The 21985-nt window shown below is 36.4% G+C and overlaps 5 protein-coding genes across 6 annotated transcripts; 4 read left to right on the top strand and 1 right to left on the bottom strand.

Annotated features, from left to right (window-relative positions):
- Positions 1-1516: 1516 nt before the first annotated feature.
- LOC105176559 (putative amino acid permease 7) lies at positions 1517-5645 on the top strand. Its single transcript, XM_011099403.3, has 7 exons — positions 1517-1821; positions 1968-2204; positions 3312-3405; positions 3520-3734; positions 4616-4749; positions 4839-5066; positions 5151-5645. Exons 1-7 carry the CDS (start codon positions 1734-1736, stop codon positions 5550-5552), a joined length of 1398 nt encoding a protein of 465 aa, XP_011097705.1. The 5' UTR covers positions 1517-1733; the 3' UTR covers positions 5553-5645.
- A 143-nt stretch (positions 5646-5788) lies between these two features.
- LOC105176558 (putative amino acid permease 7) lies at positions 5789-9742 on the top strand. Its single transcript, XM_011099402.3, has 7 exons — positions 5789-6286; positions 6410-6646; positions 6751-6844; positions 6960-7174; positions 7263-7396; positions 7478-7705; positions 9071-9742. The coding sequence occupies exons 1-7, from the start codon at positions 6208-6210 to the stop codon at positions 9470-9472; spliced, it is 1389 nt and encodes a 462-aa protein (XP_011097704.1). The 5' UTR covers positions 5789-6207; the 3' UTR covers positions 9473-9742.
- Positions 9743-10922: 1180 nt separating this feature from the next.
- Positions 10923-14810, top strand: LOC105176557 (putative amino acid permease 7). Of its 2 annotated transcripts, none has more exons than XM_088877102.1 (6): positions 10923-11010; positions 11839-12290; positions 13170-13263; positions 13501-13715; positions 13827-13960; positions 14043-14568. In XM_088877102.1, exons 2-6 carry the CDS (start codon positions 11972-11974, stop codon positions 14415-14417), a joined length of 1137 nt encoding a protein of 378 aa, XP_088733228.1. In that variant the 5' UTR covers positions 10923-11010; positions 11839-11971; the 3' UTR covers positions 14418-14568. The 2 variants fall into 2 exon arrangements, with proteins under 2 accessions (XP_088733228.1, XP_011097703.1); XM_011099401.3 differs by lacking the exon at positions 10923-11010 and having other exon boundaries at positions 11491-12290; positions 14043-14276; positions 14353-14810.
- A 680-nt stretch (positions 14811-15490) lies between these two features.
- Positions 15491-16609, top strand: MYB80 (myb domain protein 103). The gene is made up of 3 exons (XM_088877104.1): positions 15491-15623; positions 15721-15850; positions 15926-16609. Exons 1-3 carry the CDS (start codon positions 15491-15493, stop codon positions 16596-16598), a joined length of 936 nt encoding a protein of 311 aa, XP_088733230.1. The 3' UTR covers positions 16599-16609.
- Positions 16610-18004: 1395 nt separating this feature from the next.
- On the bottom strand, positions 18005-21717 carry TEX1 (Transducin/WD40 repeat-like superfamily protein). The gene is made up of 11 exons (XM_011099399.3): positions 21557-21717; positions 21312-21407; positions 20605-20734; positions 20101-20192; positions 19934-20002; positions 19341-19398; positions 19135-19234; positions 18847-18933; positions 18628-18706; positions 18313-18445; positions 18005-18221 (listed from the first exon to the last, which is right to left on the bottom strand). The coding sequence occupies exons 1-11, from the start codon at positions 21617-21619 to the stop codon at positions 18187-18189; spliced, it is 942 nt and encodes a 313-aa protein (XP_011097701.1). The 5' UTR covers positions 21620-21717; the 3' UTR covers positions 18005-18186.
- Positions 21718-21985: the final 268 nt, after the last annotated feature.

Genomic DNA, 21985 nt, shown 5'->3' with positions numbered 1-21985 from the left:
TATTATACGCATGCAGAAACGACGTGTCATGATAACTAATAATTTATAAAATTAATCAATTAAGAGTACAATTATTATATTTATATATTAGCACGACCGTGTCATTAACCGACTTTTGTGGATATAAAGAACTTTTTTCTTTTTAATATTAGCATGGATGTAAGGTTTATCTTGATTTTTTCAAATTTAATATCTTCCATAAATATCCAACAACAAGTAAAAAATATTTAAGAAATAATGAAAATGAAAAAGGTACTTTTCTTTGGTTGGGTCAATAATATCTTTAAATTGATTTTCTTTTTTTTTTGGTAAAAAAAAAACGACATATTAATTTATATATTTTATTTTTATTTATAATATATTTTAAAATTATAAAAAAATATTTATTATATGCTTGTAGAAACAGTATGCCACTTGTCACTTTACTTATTTATAATATAATTATGTCTTTATTTTTGAGAAAATCAGTCGCTTTACTTGTTTATGAATTATTAAGCAATATCACGAGTCACAAGTTTTTACTATAAATAGAGGGTTATTTGCTTTCACAATCCTTTCAATATTATATATATATATATATATTTCTTGGTGATGATTTTAATTTTCATAAATTAAAATTTTGAAATAATATATTTTAGTATATATAGAAAGGCAATCTTGAAATACAGTACATCTTTACTAAACAAATATACCAAATATGACAATGTAACTAATCTTAGGTCTCTTCCTATGGAAGGTATCTGCACCTCCTTAAATTATAGTTCATTTATATAAGTTGCCTTTATTTTTTGAAAAATAGCACATACACCTATAAAAAACGTTAATATCATCTACATAAATAACTCTTACTTTTAGAAAAAAACTACATATAAACCCCCGAAAAAGGTGAACAACACTACACATATTGTCTCTACGCTTTAGCTGTCAGGAGTGATTTCTGTAGTTGTCCAAAAAATATGAGTAATTTATATAAATAAATCATAAATCAGAGAATATAATATAATTATCCCTTTAAATTTTTGTTTACCCATTATCATTTTTTCAGTAAAAAAGTAGTATTACAAAAAAGATTTTTATAAAAAAAAAAATTAAATTCAAGAAAGACGAAGATAATAAATTAAAATAAAAATTTAAGGGAAAGTGGGCGTACATAATTGAGTGTGCCGTGCCGTATGTTAGTTGAAATGTCAGTACTTGTCAAAATTTGTCATTTAGCTTGAATGATTACATCTTGTCCTAATGCATTGTAAAAAGATATTTTATTATTAATTAATATTATATATATAATTTCTTAAAATCAATATTACATTTCAAATTGTACGTTATATATATAATTAATATTTAAAAAAAGTATATTATGTATATACAATGTAAATGTAATATAAAAACAGTAATTTAACTCTATAGTAACAGATTAGGAGAAAAGTCATTTCGTGAGCGAGATGGGAAAAGTATAATTTCAAACTTTTTGGAGTGGATATGTTAAGTGAATAGAATTGGGAAAACTCCAATCCACTTTTTGGAGTGGGACTGCAAATCAGGTAACTGACAAATTGTGTTTGTCAGTGATTGATTGGGGAAGCAGTGGCTCTGAATCACTACCCTACCGGCCCTTGTATCATCATCATCGTCATCATTCTTCCATTCTATATATAGACACTGCTGTTTCCCTCTTGTGTTTATATATGCTGAATCAAGCAAAAGTTTACTTGGATTCCCACAGAAAACAGTAAATGGAGATGATGGAGATTAACGGCCGCACTTCCTCGCTCAAGGATCCCAAGACCAGTTTCCAGATCCCAGAGCTCTCCAACCGAACCGGTAGGTCGTCTCTCAATCTACCACCGTATATATACTCAGTTAGCGCTGCTGTATTTCGTGAATAGAGTATACGTTAATGACGAAGAATTTCTCAAGTTTCTGAGAGGAATTTGATTTGGAGTGGTGGGGGTTATTGCGGTTTGCAGGGACGATATGGACGGCGGTTGCGCATATCATAACGGGAGTGATCGGGGCGGGGGTGTTGTCTCTGGCATGGAGTACGGCGCAGTTGGGTTGGGTTGCCGGTCCTTTGACTATAGTCCTCTTCGCAGCCATCACTCAGATCTCCATTTTCCTCGTCTGTGACTGCTACAGGTCACCGGATCCGGCTTCTGGTCCCATCCTTAACCGCTCCTTCATCGAAGCCGTAAAGTTTTTCTTGGGTCAGTTTCTTTTTCTATTCACTCTCTATATTGTTGTTATGTTAGATTGGAGAAATTTAGTCCAAATTAGTCCAAGAGGCTGTTTGCCTAAACTTACATGCAACATTTTATAAGATGATTGAGAGCTTATAAGTACAAGAAAAAGTATTTGACAAATTTTTTTTAAATAGTTTATAAAATTTTAAAATAAGACGTTTAGATGATACAAAATATTTTAAAAAAGTTCAGACAAACACCTTCTCTAATCTAAATTGGAAAAACCAATCACAAGGCTTTCATCACACGCATGTTTTGTTTGATTGGGTTCGAACTAGGGGTGTCGAATAAATAGAGAAGCAAAAATCCAATAAATTAATGTCTACCCAATCGAATTTTACCTTTCTCAAGATCCAAAGTTGTTTTTTTCAGACAATAAGTTATGAATTTGGTAAGATCACGACATGTTTATCTTTATTATTATTATTATTATTTTTAGATAGGCGATGTATGGTATTTTTACTCAACACACAATATTAGTAAAAGAAACTAAAAAATATGAATTAAAGCTAAAATAATAAAACACGTTGGAAACATATTGTACCAAAAAAATACGTACTAAAATAGAAGTCAATAGATAAACTACTCATATTTAGATATCAAAATAAATTGTTATCAGAGAAAGAAAATTGTGTTTCAAACTAGCAAAAATTTATTATAATTCAATATATTCATTGGATTTGTCAATATTGTTTTAACTTTTATTTATCAACTGATTGATCAAAATCTGGATCATTCAACTTTTTATTGATTAAAAATTGCACACGATTAAAAAATTACATAATTTTACTCCGTCTTAAATTTAATTAAATTAGTTGATGATAATTCAATTAAATTGCTAAAGAAAATAGAAGCATATCTTTCATGGTCAAATTTGAGTATAAAGATCCATAAATATTAATAGATAGGGACAATATATATTTTTTATTAGGTTCGGGCCTGAATTATTTATTTATTTATTTATTTTTTCTCTAAGTGCCTACCCTACCAAATTGATTTGATTAAGAATTTTTTAATTTGTATAATTCTTTTGGATTAATATTTTATCTATACCATAATTTGATGTTTCAGGGAAGAAGAAGCAAAGAATCTGCGCAATAATTGTACTGGAGAGCTTCTACGGATGTGGAGTGGCGTATACAATCGTCACGGCGTCCAGTGTGAAGTAAGCAGTAGGGAAATAGCGGTTTCAGCTTCGGACCAGAATTGCCTTTACCTGGTACTGGTAGTAAACCAACTATCGACGTTTTTAAGAACCACCGTTTAAACTCATGTGCAGAGCGATTCTACGGTCAGACTGTTACCACGATGAGGGTCGGGATGCTGAGTGCAAATACGGGGACAACAAATTCATGTTGGTGTTTGGGTTGATTCAGGTTATAGTGTCTCAGATACCAGATTTTCACAACATGGCGTGGCTGTCTGTTATTGCGGCAATTATGTCCTTCTCCTATGCTTTCATTGGATTCGGACTCGGCTTTGCAACTGTAGTTGGTATGCCCTCCAAACTTTCGTCTCTCTCTCTCTCCTTTTTTTCCTCTTTTCGTGCTTGGTTCATTGCACCATTTACAACGTTCAAATGTCAAACATTGGTTAAATATATCAATAGTTTCAATTCAAATAATAAAATGGATAATTACACCGTTCTCACCTAATGTTTGATGTAATTATATATAAATCTTCTTGTAATTTGAGAAATTACACATAATATAATTAACTTTTGTCTTTATCCAATAAATAAATTTATGGGTTAAAAAATTCACAGAATTCGTTGATACCAGTAAAAAATTTAAATGAAAAATCATCTTTACCTACAATTGATTGATTATAGATCAAACATGGGGTTCTATATGTAATTATACAAAATTTTAAGGGAGGATGATGTAATTATCTCTAACAAGTAAACCAAAAATTAATTTGAGTTCATAACTTCTTAGTTGTGGGGCTACAACCGTACAGTCTCATCGATTGTGAGGCTCCAACCTCCTTTGATTTCTCCTTTTGTTTATGTTTACTTAGAATTTATTGTAGTACCAAGTTGGATTCAATATTATATTTTAACGTAATTTGTGGATTTGACTTTATTGTCAGGCTTAGATTTAGAATTTTAAAATATGTTTTCAAGTCTAGTATGAACAGTTGATGAATTGTCGTCTATTATAGTAGGAAGAGAAACAAAAGTTGAGGAACTTGGAATGGACGTTGTAGCATTTTCCGAACCGTTCTGTTTGATGTTTCCTTCGTAATTTTCCGTGCAATATTCTAACAGAATTCTGGTCTGGTCCCAACATTTGTTTTATGAAAAAAATGGGAAGAAATGTATCTCCTGGTTGAGTTACTGTTGAAACTCCAGGTACTGATTTATGGTTTTACAGAAAATAGAAAGATCAAGGGAAGCATCGGAGGCATCCAAACCCACACTTCTGCTCAAAAAGTCTGGCTAGTTTTTCAGGCACTTGGAGACATTGCTTTTTCTTATCCATACACACAAATTGTCTTGGAAATTCAGGTGTTCAAATCTACAAACATAAATCAAACAAAAAAAATCATCTCCACCCCAAAGAGAAATTTGACAAGTTTAGCCTTTTTGGACTTAAGGATACTCTCAAGTCACCTCCACCAGAAAACCAGACCATGAAGAAGGCAACCATGGCTTCAATACTCATCACCACGTTCTTCTACCTCTGCTGTGGATGCTTTGGATACGCAGCATTTGGAGACCAAACGCCTGGGAACCTCTTGACGGGATTCGGATTCTATGAGCCATATTGGCTTGTAGACTTTGCTAACGCTTGCATCATTCTACATCTAATAGGAGGATACCAGGTGATCATAAGAGATGTAATTGTACATGTTGCTCATCCTCAGCTTTTTACTTGAAATTAACAAACGGGATCGCTTGTCGTTCAGGTGTATAGTCAGCCGGTATTTGCATATGCAGAAAGATGGCTTGCTGAGAAGTTCCCCCAGAGTAGATTCATCAACAAGTTCTACACTTGTAAACTCCCACTGCTACCGGCCTTTCAGATGAACATGTTGAGGCTATGTTTCCGGACTGCATACGTTATTTCAACCACCGGAGTAGCAATGGTCTTCCCTTATTTCAACCAGGTTCTGGGAGTTCTGGGAGCACTCAACTTTTGGCCACTTGCTGTGTACTTTCCTGTTGAAATGTATTTTGTGCAGTCTAAAACTGGAGCGTGGACGAGAAAGTGGATTTATCTTCAAGTGTTCAGCATGTTTGCTTTGGTTCTGTCATTGGTGGGCTTGATTGGATCTATTGAAGGATTAATGAGGGCGAAATTTAGCTGAAAAAAGCTGAAATTGACTGTGAAACTATTGCTTATTCCAAGTGTAATACAATCTAAAGCTTGTTTCTAAGTTGACATTAAGGCTTAACTTAAATCTCTACCTTGCACGTCTCTAACTTCATTAGTCTTCTCTTCATGCGTGTTCTGACTTTGCAGTGTAAATCAACCGTTGGCCACCCTTATAAGTATAAGAAGACGTGTATTCTTGAAAGCTCGTATAATTTTCAAAACCCACAATTCAAATCTCAGAAAGTTCTCCACCATAAAGGTTAGGCCATTAGATAGAAAAGAAACGCAATTATTTATCAAGAAAAAAGTATGTTAAGGGTTAGGTCATTAGACAAAAACATAATTGAAATTATTTAAGAAGACGTATGTACATAACCAGCAACATAATTAATTGGATTGGGAAGGGGATATTACGTCGGGTAGCAACATTATTGCACGAAAGGTGACATGTTTGTGTTGTAAAAAATGAGTAAGTGTACTAGTGGGGGGACCAGTTTTCCATAGAAGCAATGTCTCTATCAACAATGGTAGAAACAATGGTAGAAACCTGACTTTTGTCTCAAAATTTCCTGTCCGGAAAGAGCACGCATCAATAACAACGGCATAACAGTTCTCGTATTCGAGTCTAAGAATCCTGGTGAATTACAATGGGAATAACAGAATCAGATGATCTGCCCTTACTACAATTCAGTTCCTCTTCAGACAACTCTGCCACCAAAAGAACTGGTTTGCTGTCTCCTCTTTGTGTTTCTTTTTCCTTACAAATTTACAATTAATCCAGTATCTTCTCTCTTAGAACTCTCTTGCAACTTCCTGATGAGTGATTCTGGTACTTTTCGTATGGTAAAGGGACAATATGGACAGCCGTGGCCCATATCATAACCGGAGTGATAGGCTCGGGTGTGCTCTCTCTGGCCTGGAGCATGGCTCAGCTGGGCTGGATAGCGGGCCCTTTTTTGATGCTGTTTTTTGCCTTCATCACTTTGATTTCTACGTTCCTCCTCTGCGATTGCTATAGATCTCCCGACCCAGAGTATGGTCCTATCAGGAACAGGTCCTACACTGATGCTGTTCGGTTGTATTTAGGTAAGATCATCACAGCTACAGTCAGTTTCTAATCTTGATCAGCCCGTTTAACGCTAGTCAAGAAATCAGTAACTCTGAATCCTTGGAAAAATTTGGCACTGTAGGAGAGAGGAGTGCTTGGATTTGTGAGCTAGTTATGCAGATAAGTTTCTACGGGACCGGAATTGCTTATGTCATTACTTCTGCGACCTGCTTGAGGTACCTTTCCTACTATTACCGCTGCCTTAACTGGTGAAACTACTAAAGTCTATTACATTTCTTACAGAGATCATGTTTGATCTGTTCTGAATCTTCTGTTCTTTTTGACAAACAGAGCAATAGAGAGGTCAAACTGTTACCATAAGCATGGACACGATGCTTCTTGCGAATTTGGAGACACGTTTTACATGCTGATATTCGGACTAGTTCAAGTATTTATGTCTCTGATACCGGATTTCCATAGCATGGATTGGCTGTCTGTAGTTGCTGCAATCATGTCGTTCGCCTATTCTTCCATTGGACTGGGATTAGGAGCCGCAAAAGTCATTGGTCGTTTTTTTATCTACTCTTGATCAGGACAACATAAAATTTTACAGAATTGAGTACTGAATTGCCTTTGAATGTTCGTCTATTACAGGAGACGGAGTAGTTCAGGGCAGCATCGATGGTCTTTCTGCATCGTCTAGGACTCAGAAACTGTGGCTGGTTTGTCAGGCACTTGGAGACATTGCTTTTGCCTATCCATACTCAATGATTGTTCTCAACATCCAGGTAAAAAGGCCTTTCACCTGCAACATAAGTCCACTGAAATAATCAGACAAGATTCTAAACTCTGTCATCAAACTTTTGAAGGACACTTTGAGATCACCTCCACCGGAGAGTGAGACGATGAAGAATGCTTCGGTAGTTTCCATCTGCATCACGACGTTTTTCTATCTCAGCTGTGGAGGCTTCGGATATGCAGCTTTCGGAGATCAAACGCCGGGGAATCTCTTGACCGGCTTCGGCTTCTATGAGCCTTACTGGCTGATCGACTTTGCTAACGCGTGCATCGTTCTACACTTAGTCGGAGGATATCAGGTAATGCTGCAACTAAGTCAGTACAAAGTCTTGTTCTCCATTGGTCTGCTGTGATTCTTGCTCCATCTCTATACGACACATTGTGAAACATGTGTGAGGATAAGAAGAAAAATCTAACACTCTTTACTGTAGATAATATGTAACTATCACAAGTATCCTTGCGAGTAGCCAAACATGTCAAGGATCCACGTGATTTTCACACAAGTCGGCAACATAACTTATACTTGTAGGCCATACAGTTGCCCACAATCACTATTTTATAAGATACAGGGTTAATTATGTTTAGATCCCTTTTGAAAATACGATATTATATTTTATTTTAATAGAAGTTTCAAAATTATATTTAAATTCTCTCTGAAAATTCTACGTTTATATGTTAATTGAATAATTTAATATTTTAATTATTAAAAGGTCTAATTTTATATAGAGATTTAATTAAAAGTTAATAAAATAATTTAGATTTAAACTAAAAAATGGCATGAATAATAAAAAAATATATGGGGTCATATTACTCATCTTCATAAATCTTACTTTGACATCTCTTCTACCTTTTGATAATTACAGAAACACCCATGAGGGTATTTCTGTCCTTGAAAAATTATTTTAAAGGTTGATATAGCCAACAGGGACATTTTTTTATTTTAAATGCTATCAGGGGTGGTTTTTATAATTTTTCAAAAGGTAAGGGTGGTTTGTGTAAAGAGACAATATGTGAGAGGGTGTAAATGTAATTATCCCTTATATATGTTTTATCCCCTTACAAGTACAAATATATACATGAGAATCTTCAGTAAGGAGTAAAATTAAAAATTCATGTAATATTTTTTTTACTGATGTCAGCATTTTTCGTTCAACCTCTAACGAAAGAGATCATGTGTAAATTGAAACTTTCTGAAGGGGGTGTAAGTGTAATTTTAATTTTTTTTTTGAGGAAAATTGTAATTTTTTATTTGTTAAGCGTAATTAACACTTGAAAGTATTATCACCTTTGATATTATGACCTTTTGACCCATCGACCGACTTAGGTGTTAGAGTATCCTAATTGGGGATGCCCCAACACCTCTAAGTGTGTACGACTTCAAGTTGTAGTGGAGCAATAAACATCTCTCTCGAAAGGCTATAGAAAGATTTTTAACCCCAATCGTTCTCAAATTCATCGTTGTTTAAGGTTTCGTTACCAGGATAGAATATTTGTATAGACGCCATTGATCAACTATAAGTGACGAGGACATGTAAAATTAGAAGCCTACCCCTAACCGCAAAAAATGTATGAACATAAATTGGTGGGACCTCGTACTCCAATACCAATAACGGTTTTATTATCTCAACAACACATGATTTTGTTCCCTATGTTCCGATCCTCAGATGTATTCTCAACCGGTATTCGCGGTGGCAGACAAATGGTTGGCGGAGCAGCTCCCGGACAGCCCATTCGTCCACAAACACTACACTCTCAAACTCCCATTCCTGCCAGCTCTGAAGATGAATCTGCAGAGGGTGTGTTTCAGGACAGCTTATGTTGTCTCAACAACTGCAGTAGCAATGATGTTCCCTTACTTCAACCAGGTACTAGGTGTTCTTGGAGCCCTCAACTTTTGGCCCTTATCTATATACTTCCCAGTGGAAATGTGGCTGAGACAGAGAAACATCAGAGGCTGGACAACCACTTGGATTCTTCTCAGGAGTTTCAGCCTTCTTTGCTTCGTTCTAACCATGTTTGCTTTGGCCGGTTCGATTCAAGGCCTTGTAGCTGCCCGGTTCAGCTAGAAACTCACAACTCCATACTGTCTTTTCTGCCCAAGTCTATAGCCAAAAAAAGGAATTTCAGGTTATTATTGTGAATTACATATGTTGTATAGTATAGGGCTCTATTCCTTAGTTTCACTAATTGTGCTTTGTTGCTGTCACATGTGCCCACATTAGTTTGCATACAAAAATTTTGAAGGGCTTATAAATTTTAGGGATAATTGATATTTGGTGTAATTATACCTAAATTTTATGTGGTTTGAAAAATTACATCCAGTACCCTGAGGTTTATTTTCGTCTTACAAATAAGTCCTTTCATTAGTAAAGATTAAGCAAATTTACTAATACTAGTAAGAAAAAATAGATAATATATATATATATATATATATATACCCCCAAATTGATTTATTACTGATTTGTTGTAGGTTAAATAATTTTTTTGTGACTAAATTATCATATATTCACATGTTAATACATGTGATGAGGTATATCTTCACTGTTATAAAGATGGTTTAGCCAGAAAAAAATTGTTTGACTTACATTAAGTTAGTAATAAGTTAATCGAGGATAAATATCAATTTTCATTCACCTTTTTATTAATATTAATAAATTTAGTGAATTTTGACTAATAGAGAGACTTATTTATTAGACGAAAGAAAACCTAAAAAATATATAATTATATTAAATTTTAAAAAAATGAGAGTATAATCATCCCTAAATTTTAGGTTTGGATCAAAGACTTATCTTGAAACCCATTTAATTGGATTCAGACCTACTCCATCCGTTAGTGGGACCTATTTATTTAATACGTTTATCAGAAAAACAGAACGAAAGTTGTCATTCTATTTGAGTCCGGATATGACACAAATACCTTAAAATGACTCCAAAATATCAATGTCGGGATTACATTTTAAATGCCTTGAAACGATATAAATATTCTTAAAAAAGAAAATATTATTTAATGTCTAAAATGACTTAGGATCCGAGTTGTATTTATTCGGGTATTACCAATTTGGTCTTACTTAGATTCCAACTCGAATATGTATGAATTTATAATAAATGACACGATTAATTTTTGTACTGATGTGACTAGCAATTCAATCAATCTGCACGAAATATTATTCATTCTACCTTTGTAGAAACTATATCCTAAAAAGAAGACTCGCTACAAAGAAGAAATATTAAAATTTATAAGTCACTAAACCTTCTCATTTGCAATCAATTTCGACAATTTCGTACATCACAGGCAAACTGTTGTAACTTGTACAATGTACATACATTGTATCTAGAAATGTACGCATACATACATGCGGCTGACAATACACAGTTAATCGTACTAATATGTTTGTTGGCATGGAAATAAGTGGAGATGATCCGACGCATGGGTCGGGTTTGGTTTAATTTAATGATAAGTGCAATATATTTGTTGTATGATTGATGTATAATGGTATATCTGATTTATTTTGTAATTAATTTAATTTGAGGAAAAGAAATTTCTTGCACCTTTCCCTTCTTCTTTGTCATCATTTGTGAAATTATGAAGCATTCCCTTAAGACAGGTCAGTCCATTTTCTTTCCAAAGTAGTTTATCTACATTAATTTCCCCATTCCGAACAATTCGTGATGATCCTGCAATCGTGTCTTTTTTCTTTAATTTTAATCAAGATGATGAACCCTCGCAATCTACTTTGTTCTTGAGATTGGTGAAGATTCAGTATCAGTTTTGTTAGACAAAAAGCCCTAAAAGACTGCAGTCTTTGCTTAAAGAGGAATAATACTTTTATGCTTTTGATTGTCTTTTTAGCTTTTGAAGAGGTTGTTTTGCTAACTGTGTGCCCAATCTTGTTTAAACTGTTTGCCTCTTTTTCTCTGATGCTTTCTTCTTTCTTCTTTATGGTTTTGGCTAATTTAAAATATGTTTTTGTTATTTAAAAAATTATCAAGAGAATATTCTCTTATTTGAAGGTTCGTTTGATTGTTTTTTACAATTTTTTTATTTTTTAAAAAAGAAAAAAATACATTAAATACAAAATTGACAATACTGCCCTCCATCCAAGAATTATATAATTTCATCGAGCATCAGAAGTTTATTTTTTTGTAATTTTTTAATCAACGAAGATTATTCGTAATTACGTCAAACCCAAAAAATTTGTTTGTAATTTACCCTTCTTATTTGTGATTACTCTTTTCTTGGGATATCTTCAGGCAGTATTCCCTGTTTTAATGCTGGAGCAACAGCTTAAATGAGACAAATTGTCCAATCTGTTGATTGAAATATGATCTGTATGGTTTACTGTGGGACAACCTCATCTTTTGCTTGCTGTTACTGTCAGAACATAAGTTTGTCTTTTCATCTTGCAATTTAATTGGTTCTTTCTGGTTTATAGTGCAACGAAGTGTGCTCATCATAGAGGAAAGGAAACAGGAATCTTAAAAAACAAGACTTGGCTCCACACTGCTGCCATAAACTGGACCAAATATGACCTTATTTCATGTTCAAACCAAGTAGTTGCACAGCTTATGCATCAGCAAAGTGCAAGAATATTTGGTACTAAGACTAAGAAAGTAGTTACTATGTGTGTTCCTCCGGTTGAGCGATCAGGAACTGTCTGGACCGCTCTGGCACATATTATTACAGCAGTGATCGGGTCGGGAGTGTTGTCGTTAGCATGGAGCGTTTCACGGCTTGGATGGATCGCAGGTCCATTGACCATGCTGGCGTTTGCCTCGGTTACGCTTACTTCCGCTTTTCTTCTTTGCAGTTGCTACAAATCTCCTGATCCCAATGATGGTTTTCACAGAAATGGCTCCTACTTGGATGCAGTTCAGAGAATTCTAGGTCAGTAGTCTGCTAAACTTATTCTACCTGCAAGAATTCTGAAAAATCAAAAAAACATCCTTATTCTGTTCTGCATAGCATATACGATGAATTGGAATAAGATGACTCATGTCTTGAAAACGATTCTTTCGTTCATCTCTGTTAATGTTCTATCCTGCGCTGCGTGTGACTTGTCAACAAGTTGAATTTTCTATTATATACTGAAAGGACAAATCCTTAGAGTTGAGTCCTGTAGTGTGAGAATGGAATCTTGAGTTAGTCTTAGACTCATAATTGATACGGTGGAATGTTAAGACATCGCGATAAGGTTTGGTTACTACAATCTCAATATGGTCAGCATAAGTCCAAAACACGAGCTGTGGAAATTATTGATGAAGTACTAGTAAACTAGGATTGCGTATGAAATGTCATAAGAATATCATACTATAAGCCTAGGTACTTCCTTCATAATTTTCGATTGTCTCCATGGAATCTCACGGTACTCGAAGATGGAATCAGACCGTTATCTTGGAATAACTTGCACAGTGCCCGACTTAAGCATTTCGATATTTCCAATATCTCATGTACATTTCTCCCGTGCATTGTACTAAATAAACGACAGATAACTTCAAATGCCCCTGTTAGCTCACATCAAGATTCACTTGCATGTGAGCTGTGAATATCTGCACCACTTTTAGCAAAGTGAAATCCTAAAGTTGGGACAAGATGTATAAAATTGGAGGAGTTTGCCTGTTCAGGCGCATGCTCGGTTCCAGAGTGAAGTTAAAATGCATTATTATATGTAAACGCAAAATGTTATGGTATATGTGAAGAAACTCAATGTTTTCTTGATCAAATATAGAGTAAATCTTACAGTACATTTGCACGGTGGCATCTCAGGAAAGAAGAGCGCTTGGATCTGTGGCATTATCGTGCGGATAAACTTCATCAAGCTAGGCATTGTCTATACAATAACATCGTCCATCAGCATGAGGTATGTCGATGAGCTTCATCCACGTTCCCTGCTCAGGGAGAACGACAAACGGAATGGGATTTTGCAGAAACTTTGCCATTTATTCTGTTCCTGCTTCTGTTTTCTAGTACTCGCTGCATTTAGATACCGTATGTTACATATGTCAAAAATCCAAGTTACGTCGACCAGCAAATTGCAGTAGCATCTGTTAACTCTTTTCATATCTCTTGTTACTGCCGATTCTTGCAAATGCTGCAGAGCAATTCAGAGATCGAACTGTTTCCATAGAGAAGGCCATAAAGCTGCTTGCAAATATGGAAACGCTTATTACATGTTGATCTTTGGACTTATTCAAGTGATTGTGTCCCAAATACCTGATTTTCGGAACACTGAGTGGCTTTCAGTCATCGCGGCAATCATGTCCTTCATGTACTCTTCCATCGGGGCAGCACTTGGCCTGGCCAAAGTAATAGGTGTGTGAATGCGGAAGAAGAACTGAAATGAGAATAACTTGAACTAGTCAAGATGGTTTCCTTCTCTCATATGCTATTGTATTTCGGCCAATTAAACCGTATTTTTTACAGAAAATGGAGAAATAAAAGGTAGCATCGGAGGTGTCCCAACTTCTACTGCTGCTCAAAAAGTATGGTCGATTTCTCAAGCGCTCGGTGACATTGCCTTTGCTTTCCCATTTTCAGTCATCTTTCTAGAGATAATGGTGGGTAGTTTTCACTTTTGTACCAGGAATAATAGTATAATTCTTGAGCAGCACTAATTATCAGAGTTCATAATATCTGAAGGATACGCTGAAGTCCAATCCACCAGAAAAAGTCACCATGAAGAAGGCATCCGTAGTGGCAGTATGCATCACGACGTTCTTCTACTTGTGCTGTGGAGGATTCGGCTATGCAGCTTTCGGGAATTCCACTCCAGGGAACCTCCTGACTGGATTCGGTTTCTATGAGCCATACTGGCTGATTGACTTTGCTAATGCGTGTGTCGTCCTCCATCTTGTTGGGGGATATCAGTTACCGGTCTTATACATTCACAGCCATCCCTCTGCTCTTCACAGAAGTAACGGTCGTGCATGTTCCTTTCATGGACTACTAGGTATTCAGTCAGCCTCTATATGCAAATATCGAGAAGTTTCTGGCCAAGAAGTTCCCCAACAGTAGATTTGTGCACAGTGACTTGAAAGGAATGGCGGGTTTGAGACTGAATGCCATGAGGCTGTGCCTACGAACAGCTTACGTCGGGCTCACAACAGGGTTTTCAATGCTGTTTCCTTACTTTAACCAAGTTGTCGGAGTGGCTGGAGCAATCAACTTTTGGCCGGTCGTCGTGTATTTCCCTGTGGAGATGTACTTGGTGCAGAAAAACATCGGGCCTTGGACGAGCAAGTCAATTATTCTTAGGATATATTGTTTTGCTACCTTGCTTGTGATCTTGTTCGCCTTCGTTGGCTCGATTAAAGGTCTGATGACAGCACGGTTTAGCTGAGAGATGAAATTAGTATACATTGTGGAGATTGGAATTAAATAGAAATTGCATTCACATATTTTATTAAATGGGATATCAGTTGTTTCAGTAAGAACTGCTTATCCTAGAAAGACCCTCTTGCAGGAAACCTTTGCAATGCAGGAGGAAATGATTAGTTTACAAGGTAAAGGACGAAAACGAGGATGTTTTTGCAAGAAACATGAGGCTGTCAACCTTAATTTTCTCTGGGACTTTAATAATATCTCAAATATATACACAAGTGAGTTTTGAATGAGCAAATCTGTAAATCACCCACCCTGCTTCAATCTGCAGAGTCAACCACAAACTGATCACAGAGAGATGGGGTGGGGGTGGGGGGAGGGGTTGACCGGGCGTCTTGGGGGTGAGCTACCGGCCCCCTGCCTCACACGCCCGATGGCGTTGAATTCTTTAATCAAATCATGCACTTTTTATGCACACTGCCACCCCAAAACACCCCCCCACCGTGCAGTTCTTCTCACTATATCCAACTCCTTTCTATTTATCTACACCTTCCACCGTACAACAAACACACCAAAAACAATCACCACTGATTTGGTATTCTGTATTTCATTCCCTTTAGTTTAATAATCCATCTATTCAGACAGACAAGAACCACAAACTTGTAGCTCTTCTGATCAGATCAACTTAAAAGCCCACCATTCTTTTAGCCATAAATCAGTAATTCCCCGCCTGCAATCTGATACGGAAGCTGTATTCATAGCGAGAGATGGGCCGAGTTCCATGCTGCGAGAAGGAGAATGTGAAGAGAGGGCAATGGACTCCGGAGGAAGATCAAAAGCTCTCGTCCTACATTGCTCAACATGGAACAAGAAATTGGCGCCTCATTCCAAAGCATGCTGGTTTCTTTCTGAATTCTATCTCCTGGAGTGAAACTTTAGAGAGAGTTGCATCGTCTTTACCTCATCCATCACCTGACTGGTTGACGTTGATTTTCAGGTCTTCAGAGATGTGGGAAGAGCTGTAGATTGCGATGGACTAATTACCTCCGTCCCGACCTCAAACACGGCCAGTTCTCAGAGTCGGAAGAGCAGACTATTGTAACTCTTCATTCAGTCCTTGGAAATCGGTAATAACATATAGCAATTTCTCTTAACAAGAACTGTGCTTTCTGTCCTGCTGTGCTAAACCTTGTTCGCAACAGATGGTCTGTGATTGCAGCTCAGCTTCCGGGCCGCACGGATAACGATGTTAAAAACCACTGGAACACCAAGCTCAAGAAGAAGCTTTCAGGAATGGGAATTGATCCAGTCACCCACAAGCCCTTTTCTCACCTGATAACAGAGATCGCCACTCTCCCGCCACCACAGGCCCCCAACTTGGCCGAGGCTGCCCTTGGATGCTTCAAAGACGAAATGCTTCACCTCCTCACAAAGAGGCGTATCGACATCCAGCTGCAGCAATTCAGCACAACTCCGTCTAGCACAAACACTTGCATCAAACATGAAGACAGTAAGGACGAAACCATTGAGAAGATCAAGTTTGGGCTGTCAAAGGCTATGAAAGAGCCTGAAATGATGCCAATGAACAAGCCCTGGGAACGTGTTGAAGGGACATCCGCATACCTTGGAGGGAGCTTCAATTCTTTTCCAGGTCCGGAATCATCATTTCAGTATGAACTCGGATCTCTTGGCAACGAGGGCGATGCATCTCCATGGAGCCAGAGTATGTGCACGGGAAGCACATGCACTGCAGCCGATCAACGAACACGTTTGCATGAGAAACTTGAGGATGAGGATGCTGGGAGCGGGAAAGAAACAAGAAATGGATCAAACATCTTCAACTCCGACTGCTCTATATGGGATTTACCCATCTGATGATCTGATATATAGCCTAATAGACATTGTTGTCTGGAAGAAACCTTGTAAGCAAGATTGCATGAGTAAAATGTACATGAAAACCATTAACAATAAACCTTCCTAGATAGGGAATCATGACACAGATCAACTCAGATAAGTCAGTGTTTGGCAGAGAAGGATAAATGTTCATATAATTATACCTCAAAGTTGCTCTTCTGTATGAAAAATTGCATACGGCCGCATGGGTGAGACGGGATTCTGTAGTCCCTTTTCGTGTAACCGTAGATTTCAGGGAAGATGGCTCCGAGATTTAACAAGTCAGCAAATTAACATGTTCAAACAACCAACTACAACGACATTGAGATCATGCATTGGTCGTGCAACTGTATTTTCCAGCCAAAGAATTACACATAATATGCATTCATTTGGATTTTATGTGTTGCTTATGTTTTATGATAGACAAATAAAATTGAATGATTACCTTTATAGTGTATTTGACTTGACTAATGTGAATTTGATGAAATGACTTCAAATGATTCAATTTGAAATTCATTATTATATACCAAAACATAATTCCAATTTAGAATTCAAGGATTTGAAATTTTTAAAATTGAAAAGTATCCGAACAAATTAAAGAATTTATTATTTAAAAAATACAGTTCATAATTTCAAATTCTTCCATCTAAATATTATCAACCTGGAAATACTTATTCACTTTTTGTGAAAGTTAGCGGAGATGGGGTGAAGGTGAGTAGGGTTAAACTATATTCAATGTTTCTGATGTTTTATGCAGTGATTGTCTAAATAATTGTTATATATATGCATCAAATTACCCGATATATCACACACTAGGTAGCATTACAAAGTAGAATGAATATGTATTATCCATCTAACGACCCTGAATATTTCACACCAGGTAGGATTTACGAAATATGTAGGAGGTTACCTGCACCTATTCTTTTCTTTTCTTTTTCTTTTTTTTTTTTTTTTTCTGTTGAAGTGTGTAATTGTTATTCTTACAGCCGTCAACTTCCTTTTATAGTCATCAATGTGTTTTTCCTAATTAAAACCGGTAAACAAAAGTATCTCGCCCTCGAGCAATATTTACTTGCCGGGAAGACCGAAATATGAGCGTTGGATTTCTGGGTTTCTTGATCATTCAAATATCTATAACAGCTGAACATTTGACGAATGTAAAGAATCTCTCTCAATCAGGCTATCCGGCCAGCAAAATGGTCAACCACTCTCTTGTTTTGGCGGTCTGTTCATTTTCTTCCAAGAATTCTTAACCAATGGCAGAAACATACAACGCCCACCCCCCAACCCCCGCCGTCCAGGAAGAGCACCACCCAAGACTTAACCTCTGCCGGGAAAAGAGTCTCCACAGTTCATCATCCTGCCCGTCTATAATTACCAAGGAATAATTTTGTTCAGATGTTAACTTGCATTCATAATATCAAAGGGCTTAGAGGCTTCGCCTGTTGCAAGGAAAACTTTTTAAGGGTAAAAGTGAATACATGCACTCTGACGTAACAATTAACAGCATGCAAAAAACCTTAGATATTCAGAAAATCAAGTAAACTTGATGCCTCAGTGTGCGGTTGAACTATGCACTGTCAAAGCCAAATATTCGGAAAACACCTGCACAGTACAAAAATGATGCAAAGGTTCAAAGAATGAATGAGCTTAATTCATGTCTACTTATCTAAGACGGGGCCAAGACAGTAGCTACCTTCATCAGCCTGATATTTGTTTTTATCATCTCCGGCATATGCAAGTAAGTTGTACTTGGGATTCCATTCCACACTGTTCATGGCAGCTCGACATGGAATTTGGTGGACCGATCGCCCTGTTTGAACATTGGCCTGTGGCAAAAGGAAGTATGGTCATGACAAAAGATTTTCTGATGACTGCATGATGATGTATTTTTGCTGGTTATTTTGGCCAAAAGATTTCATGGCATGCAACAAAAACAGTTTGAATAGTTGATTATGGTATCTTTGAGCTAAAAGCAAAAGCAATGCAAAGAAGCTCTGGGGATACTTACTATATCGATGAACAAGTCCTCACTAGCAGAAGCAATATATTCTCCAGTGTGATTGAAACTTATCGTCCGAACAGGCCATCTGGGAAAAGAAAAGGTCCGTATTTCCAGATAAGTGATAATAATATCTTCAACAGTCAAGGAAAATTCCATCACAAGGACTTTTGTCTCTCTCAGTTTGGCAGAGGAGGTGGAGTGGAAAATGTAAAGGAAGAAACTTACTCGAGTTTTGTGAATGTACGGACACAGAGCATGTCTTTTATATCCCAAAGGCTAACTAAAGAATCAGCACTTCCAACTGCAAAATATCTGTGCAAGAAAAAATAGTTTCCAGCAAAAACTCCAAAAGAGTCAACAACTATCTCAATTTTCAGAGACAGCCCCTCAAACATTATTCCAGACTGGTTTTTTGCTGAATGGTAACTTGCACAGTATAAATCAGTTTGATGCTCAGCCTCTGCTATTTCACATAAAAAATAAATAAGCATGAGACTCAGATTCATGACACACCTTCCCAGTGGGTCAATTGCAATGCAATAACAACCAGCTGTGTGAGCCATGAGGGTATCAACTGCTCGAAGCGATGGATATGCGAGCACTTCAACAGTACCTGAGGATGGAACAGAACCAGGGGATGGGGTAAAAACGCCAATTGATTCAAACAGCAAAATAGCGAGCCAATAGAAAACAAGATCCTCTTTGCAGGCAAGTCTCACCATTCCCTGTAGTTAAAAAGAACATATCGCCAGTCATGTTCCACGCAATCTCATTGACCTGAGGAGGAAACACTAAAAGCATTAATAGAAAGAGAATAATGGAGTCTCCTCCTGTAATTTTACATGTTTCATTTTATGCATCATCCTGATGTTAGATGGGCATAACTTTAAATATACTGTTATGTTTACTGCTACCAATCAGGAAATCAATACCATGGTAGGGAAGATAACCAAATTTGAACCGAGGAAAAGTTGAAAACAGGAACCTTTATAACAACTTGAAGGTTCTAATAATAAACAAACTTAAGGCATGTCAAGTATAATAAGTTGTCAATTAAAAGAATTGAAAATCGTAGTTCAGCAATTCACCAAGAATCAACAATAATTGAAGCCAAACAAATTACTCAGCAGAAAAATGCAAAAGACCAGTCAGTGTATCCAAGAATATCGAGACGAGCAACCTCAAGTTTTAAGAGAACACTACAAATATGTTAAGACTGTGCAATGTAAAAAATTCTAATGATAAATTATTGGACTTTTTAGTTAACTGAATAACTGATGGCTCACGAGAACAAGCAAGTACGAGATCTTACCTCATAGTTGAACTTGCGTTTATGTATGGGCTTGAATTTGCGTACATCCAGTATTGTTAACTCGTCATCCTATGAGTGCGCAGAAGAAGTGATACCATCACATACTTGCTGAAAGTAACCAAAAGGTATTCATTGCAGAAGAGCTGACATAAAGAGAAATCGTTTACCCTGTTACCAACAGCTATGTGAGTGCCATCAGGCTTATAAGTGATATTAATGTTCTCCCCACTGAGTTCCGCTTGCTGAGAGCATTTTCCACCTGCAAAAAATAAGGGAAACAGCATAAAGGAATCTTTTAACAAATGTAGCATGTATCAGAGCCACTTCAGTTCCAAAAAGAACAAGGAGTGAGGGGGAGGCAAATGAAACAATGAATCATGCAAGTAGCACAATGTCCCACTGCTAGAGATTCATTTGTGTAGGACTGTATTTCTTAAATTGTGGTGGGAAATTTTCAGTAAATAACCATTCTTCATCTGCAGATCGCCAATACTTCAAATCCTAATATTAGGGGGAAAAGCCTAGACATTTAAAATCTAATCATCTGCATTTTATTTAATCCAAGTTCAAAATTTTTCCAGAAACAAAGTGAAATAATGGCTTGATAACAAAAACGTCTGCCATTGAACAGAAACAAATTATCAATTGATAATGCAGTAACCATAACATACTGCGAGCATCCCACAGACGAACAGTCTTGTCACCCGATGCTGTTGCAATCAAATCAGCGTGTTTTGGATCCCAGCATAACTGATCCACACTATCAGTGTGCCCTTTTAGTTCAATATCTTTTACCTTACCCTACATAATCAAATAACATGCTGATCAGAAACCAGCAAACAGCTGACGAATAGAGCTTGCATAAACACAATCACTCGTGCAAAGAAGCCCTCGAAACTATGAGGTTTTAAAAAAAATTACAAAGAATGAAACTTATTATTGGCTCTAACTCAATCGCTCCACATTTAGCTTTTTTCTGTTTCTCTAATTTCCAACATTTAGCTCTAACTCATATTTCTGCATATCTACAGAAATCCATGCATTTTCACAAATAATTTCCACAGGCACTTATAGTTATAGTAAGACCTGAGAGGCTAACTACCAACAAAGCTCGATTCACATCACACTGGGAGAATAAAGCTAACTATATCAAGACAACACAAGGAGACAATTGCAGCCAAATTCCAATAGGATTCATCTCAAACCTTCTTCACTCATTCATTGCTCCTTTTCTCAATTTCAGTCCCTAGTTCACAGATACACAACTTTTTCATTCCAATGCTCCCCGAATCACTTCCAAGCTGCCAAAACTTGTTGCGGGAATTGAAAAATAAAAGCATACCGGCAGAAACAGAAATTTGAGAACATCGAATCTTACATGGCTGTGAGGTTCGATTTGCCAAATACGGGCCGTCTGATCAACCGAGCCGGAGGCCAGCTTCGTCCCCGTGCAATTCCATGCCACCGAATGCACCTTTTTTCATCCACAACCAGAATGATACTTCAATTAAACTTTCACATCTGATACTCAAATGAACTGAACGTAACAAACATAAACCCTACAACATGCCAAAAAAAAAAAAAATTAGGAAAAATAAAGACTAGGGTTTAGAAATGCTGTACCTTCTTCTTATGGCCTTGGTACTCTCTGCTGTGGAGGGTTTTGAAGGGTATTGTTTCCTCCATCACTCACTATTCACTCTCCTTCCTATCAGCTTTGCCAAATTCTTGATTGAAATTCGACTCTGTTCCCCAATGTTTCCGAAAATGAATTTACAAATGTAAATATATTGGTTTTTCTTTTTAAGATTTTAATTATAGGTATATATATTTTCATGAAATTAGTATGTTAATTTATTTTTAATAGAATATTTACAAGTATTTTAATAATTGTGTGATCAGCTACTAAAGTATACCTCCGATTTTTATTTTTAATATCTTATTTAATTAAATAAATAAATAATATATAATTATTTGTGAAGAAAATAAATATATTGAAACCTATTTTAGTTAATCATTATAATAATATATTATACATATATTATACAATTG

The sequence above is a fragment of the Sesamum indicum genome, linkage group LG13 (assembly GCF_026168435.1).
Source record: "Sesamum indicum cultivar Baizhima isolate 11 linkage group LG13, ASM2616843v1, whole genome shotgun sequence".
In the NCBI taxonomy this organism is placed as follows: Eukaryota; Viridiplantae; Streptophyta; class Magnoliopsida; order Lamiales; family Pedaliaceae; genus Sesamum; species Sesamum indicum.
This window is presented reverse-complemented; position numbering and strand designations above follow the sequence as displayed.

Bases quoted from the DNA above. Each gene is read 5' to 3' on its own strand.
- MYB80 (XM_088877104.1), top strand. From the start codon at position 15,491: ATGGGCCGAGTTCCATGCTGCGAGAAGGAGAATGTGAAGAGAGGGCAA. The intron at 15,624-15,720 runs GTTTCTTTCTGA...GTTGATTTTCAG, and splicing joins CCTCATTCCAAAGCATGCTG to GTCTTCAGAGATGTGGGAAG. The intron at 15,851-15,925 runs GTAATAACATAT...TGTTCGCAACAG, and splicing joins CATTCAGTCCTTGGAAATCG to ATGGTCTGTGATTGCAGCTC.
- LOC105176559 (XM_011099403.3), top strand. From the start codon at position 1,734: ATGGAGATGATGGAGATTAACGGCCGCACTTCCTCGCTCAAGGATCCC. The intron at 2,205-3,311 runs GTCAGTTTCTTT...TTGATGTTTCAG, and splicing joins AGCCGTAAAGTTTTTCTTGG to GGAAGAAGAAGCAAAGAATC. The intron at 5,067-5,150 runs GTGATCATAAGA...CTTGTCGTTCAG, and splicing joins ATCTAATAGGAGGATACCAG to GTGTATAGTCAGCCGGTATT.
- LOC105176557 (XM_011099401.3), top strand. From the start codon at position 11,972: ATGCATCAGCAAAGTGCAAGAATATTTGGTACTAAGACTAAGAAAGTA. The intron at 13,716-13,826 runs GTGTGTGAATGC...TATTTTTTACAG, and splicing joins TGGCCTGGCCAAAGTAATAG to AAAATGGAGAAATAAAAGGT. The intron at 13,961-14,042 runs GTGGGTAGTTTT...TAATATCTGAAG, and splicing joins TCATCTTTCTAGAGATAATG to GATACGCTGAAGTCCAATCC.
- LOC105176558 (XM_011099402.3), top strand. From the start codon at position 6,208: ATGGGAATAACAGAATCAGATGATCTGCCCTTACTACAATTCAGTTCC. The intron at 6,647-6,750 runs GTAAGATCATCA...TTGGCACTGTAG, and splicing joins TGCTGTTCGGTTGTATTTAG to GAGAGAGGAGTGCTTGGATT. The intron at 6,845-6,959 runs GTACCTTTCCTA...TTTGACAAACAG, and splicing joins ACTTCTGCGACCTGCTTGAG to AGCAATAGAGAGGTCAAACT.
- TEX1 (XM_011099399.3), bottom strand. From the start codon at position 21,619: ATGGAGGAAACAATACCCTTCAAAACCCTCCACAGCAGAGAGTACCAA. The intron at 20,003-20,100 runs GTAAACGATTTC...GCGCACTCATAG, and splicing joins ACATAGCTGTTGGTAACAGG to GATGACGAGTTAACAATACT. The intron at 19,235-19,340 runs GTGAGACTTGCC...TTCCATCCTCAG, and splicing joins CTTTTTAACTACAGGGAATG to GTACTGTTGAAGTGCTCGCA.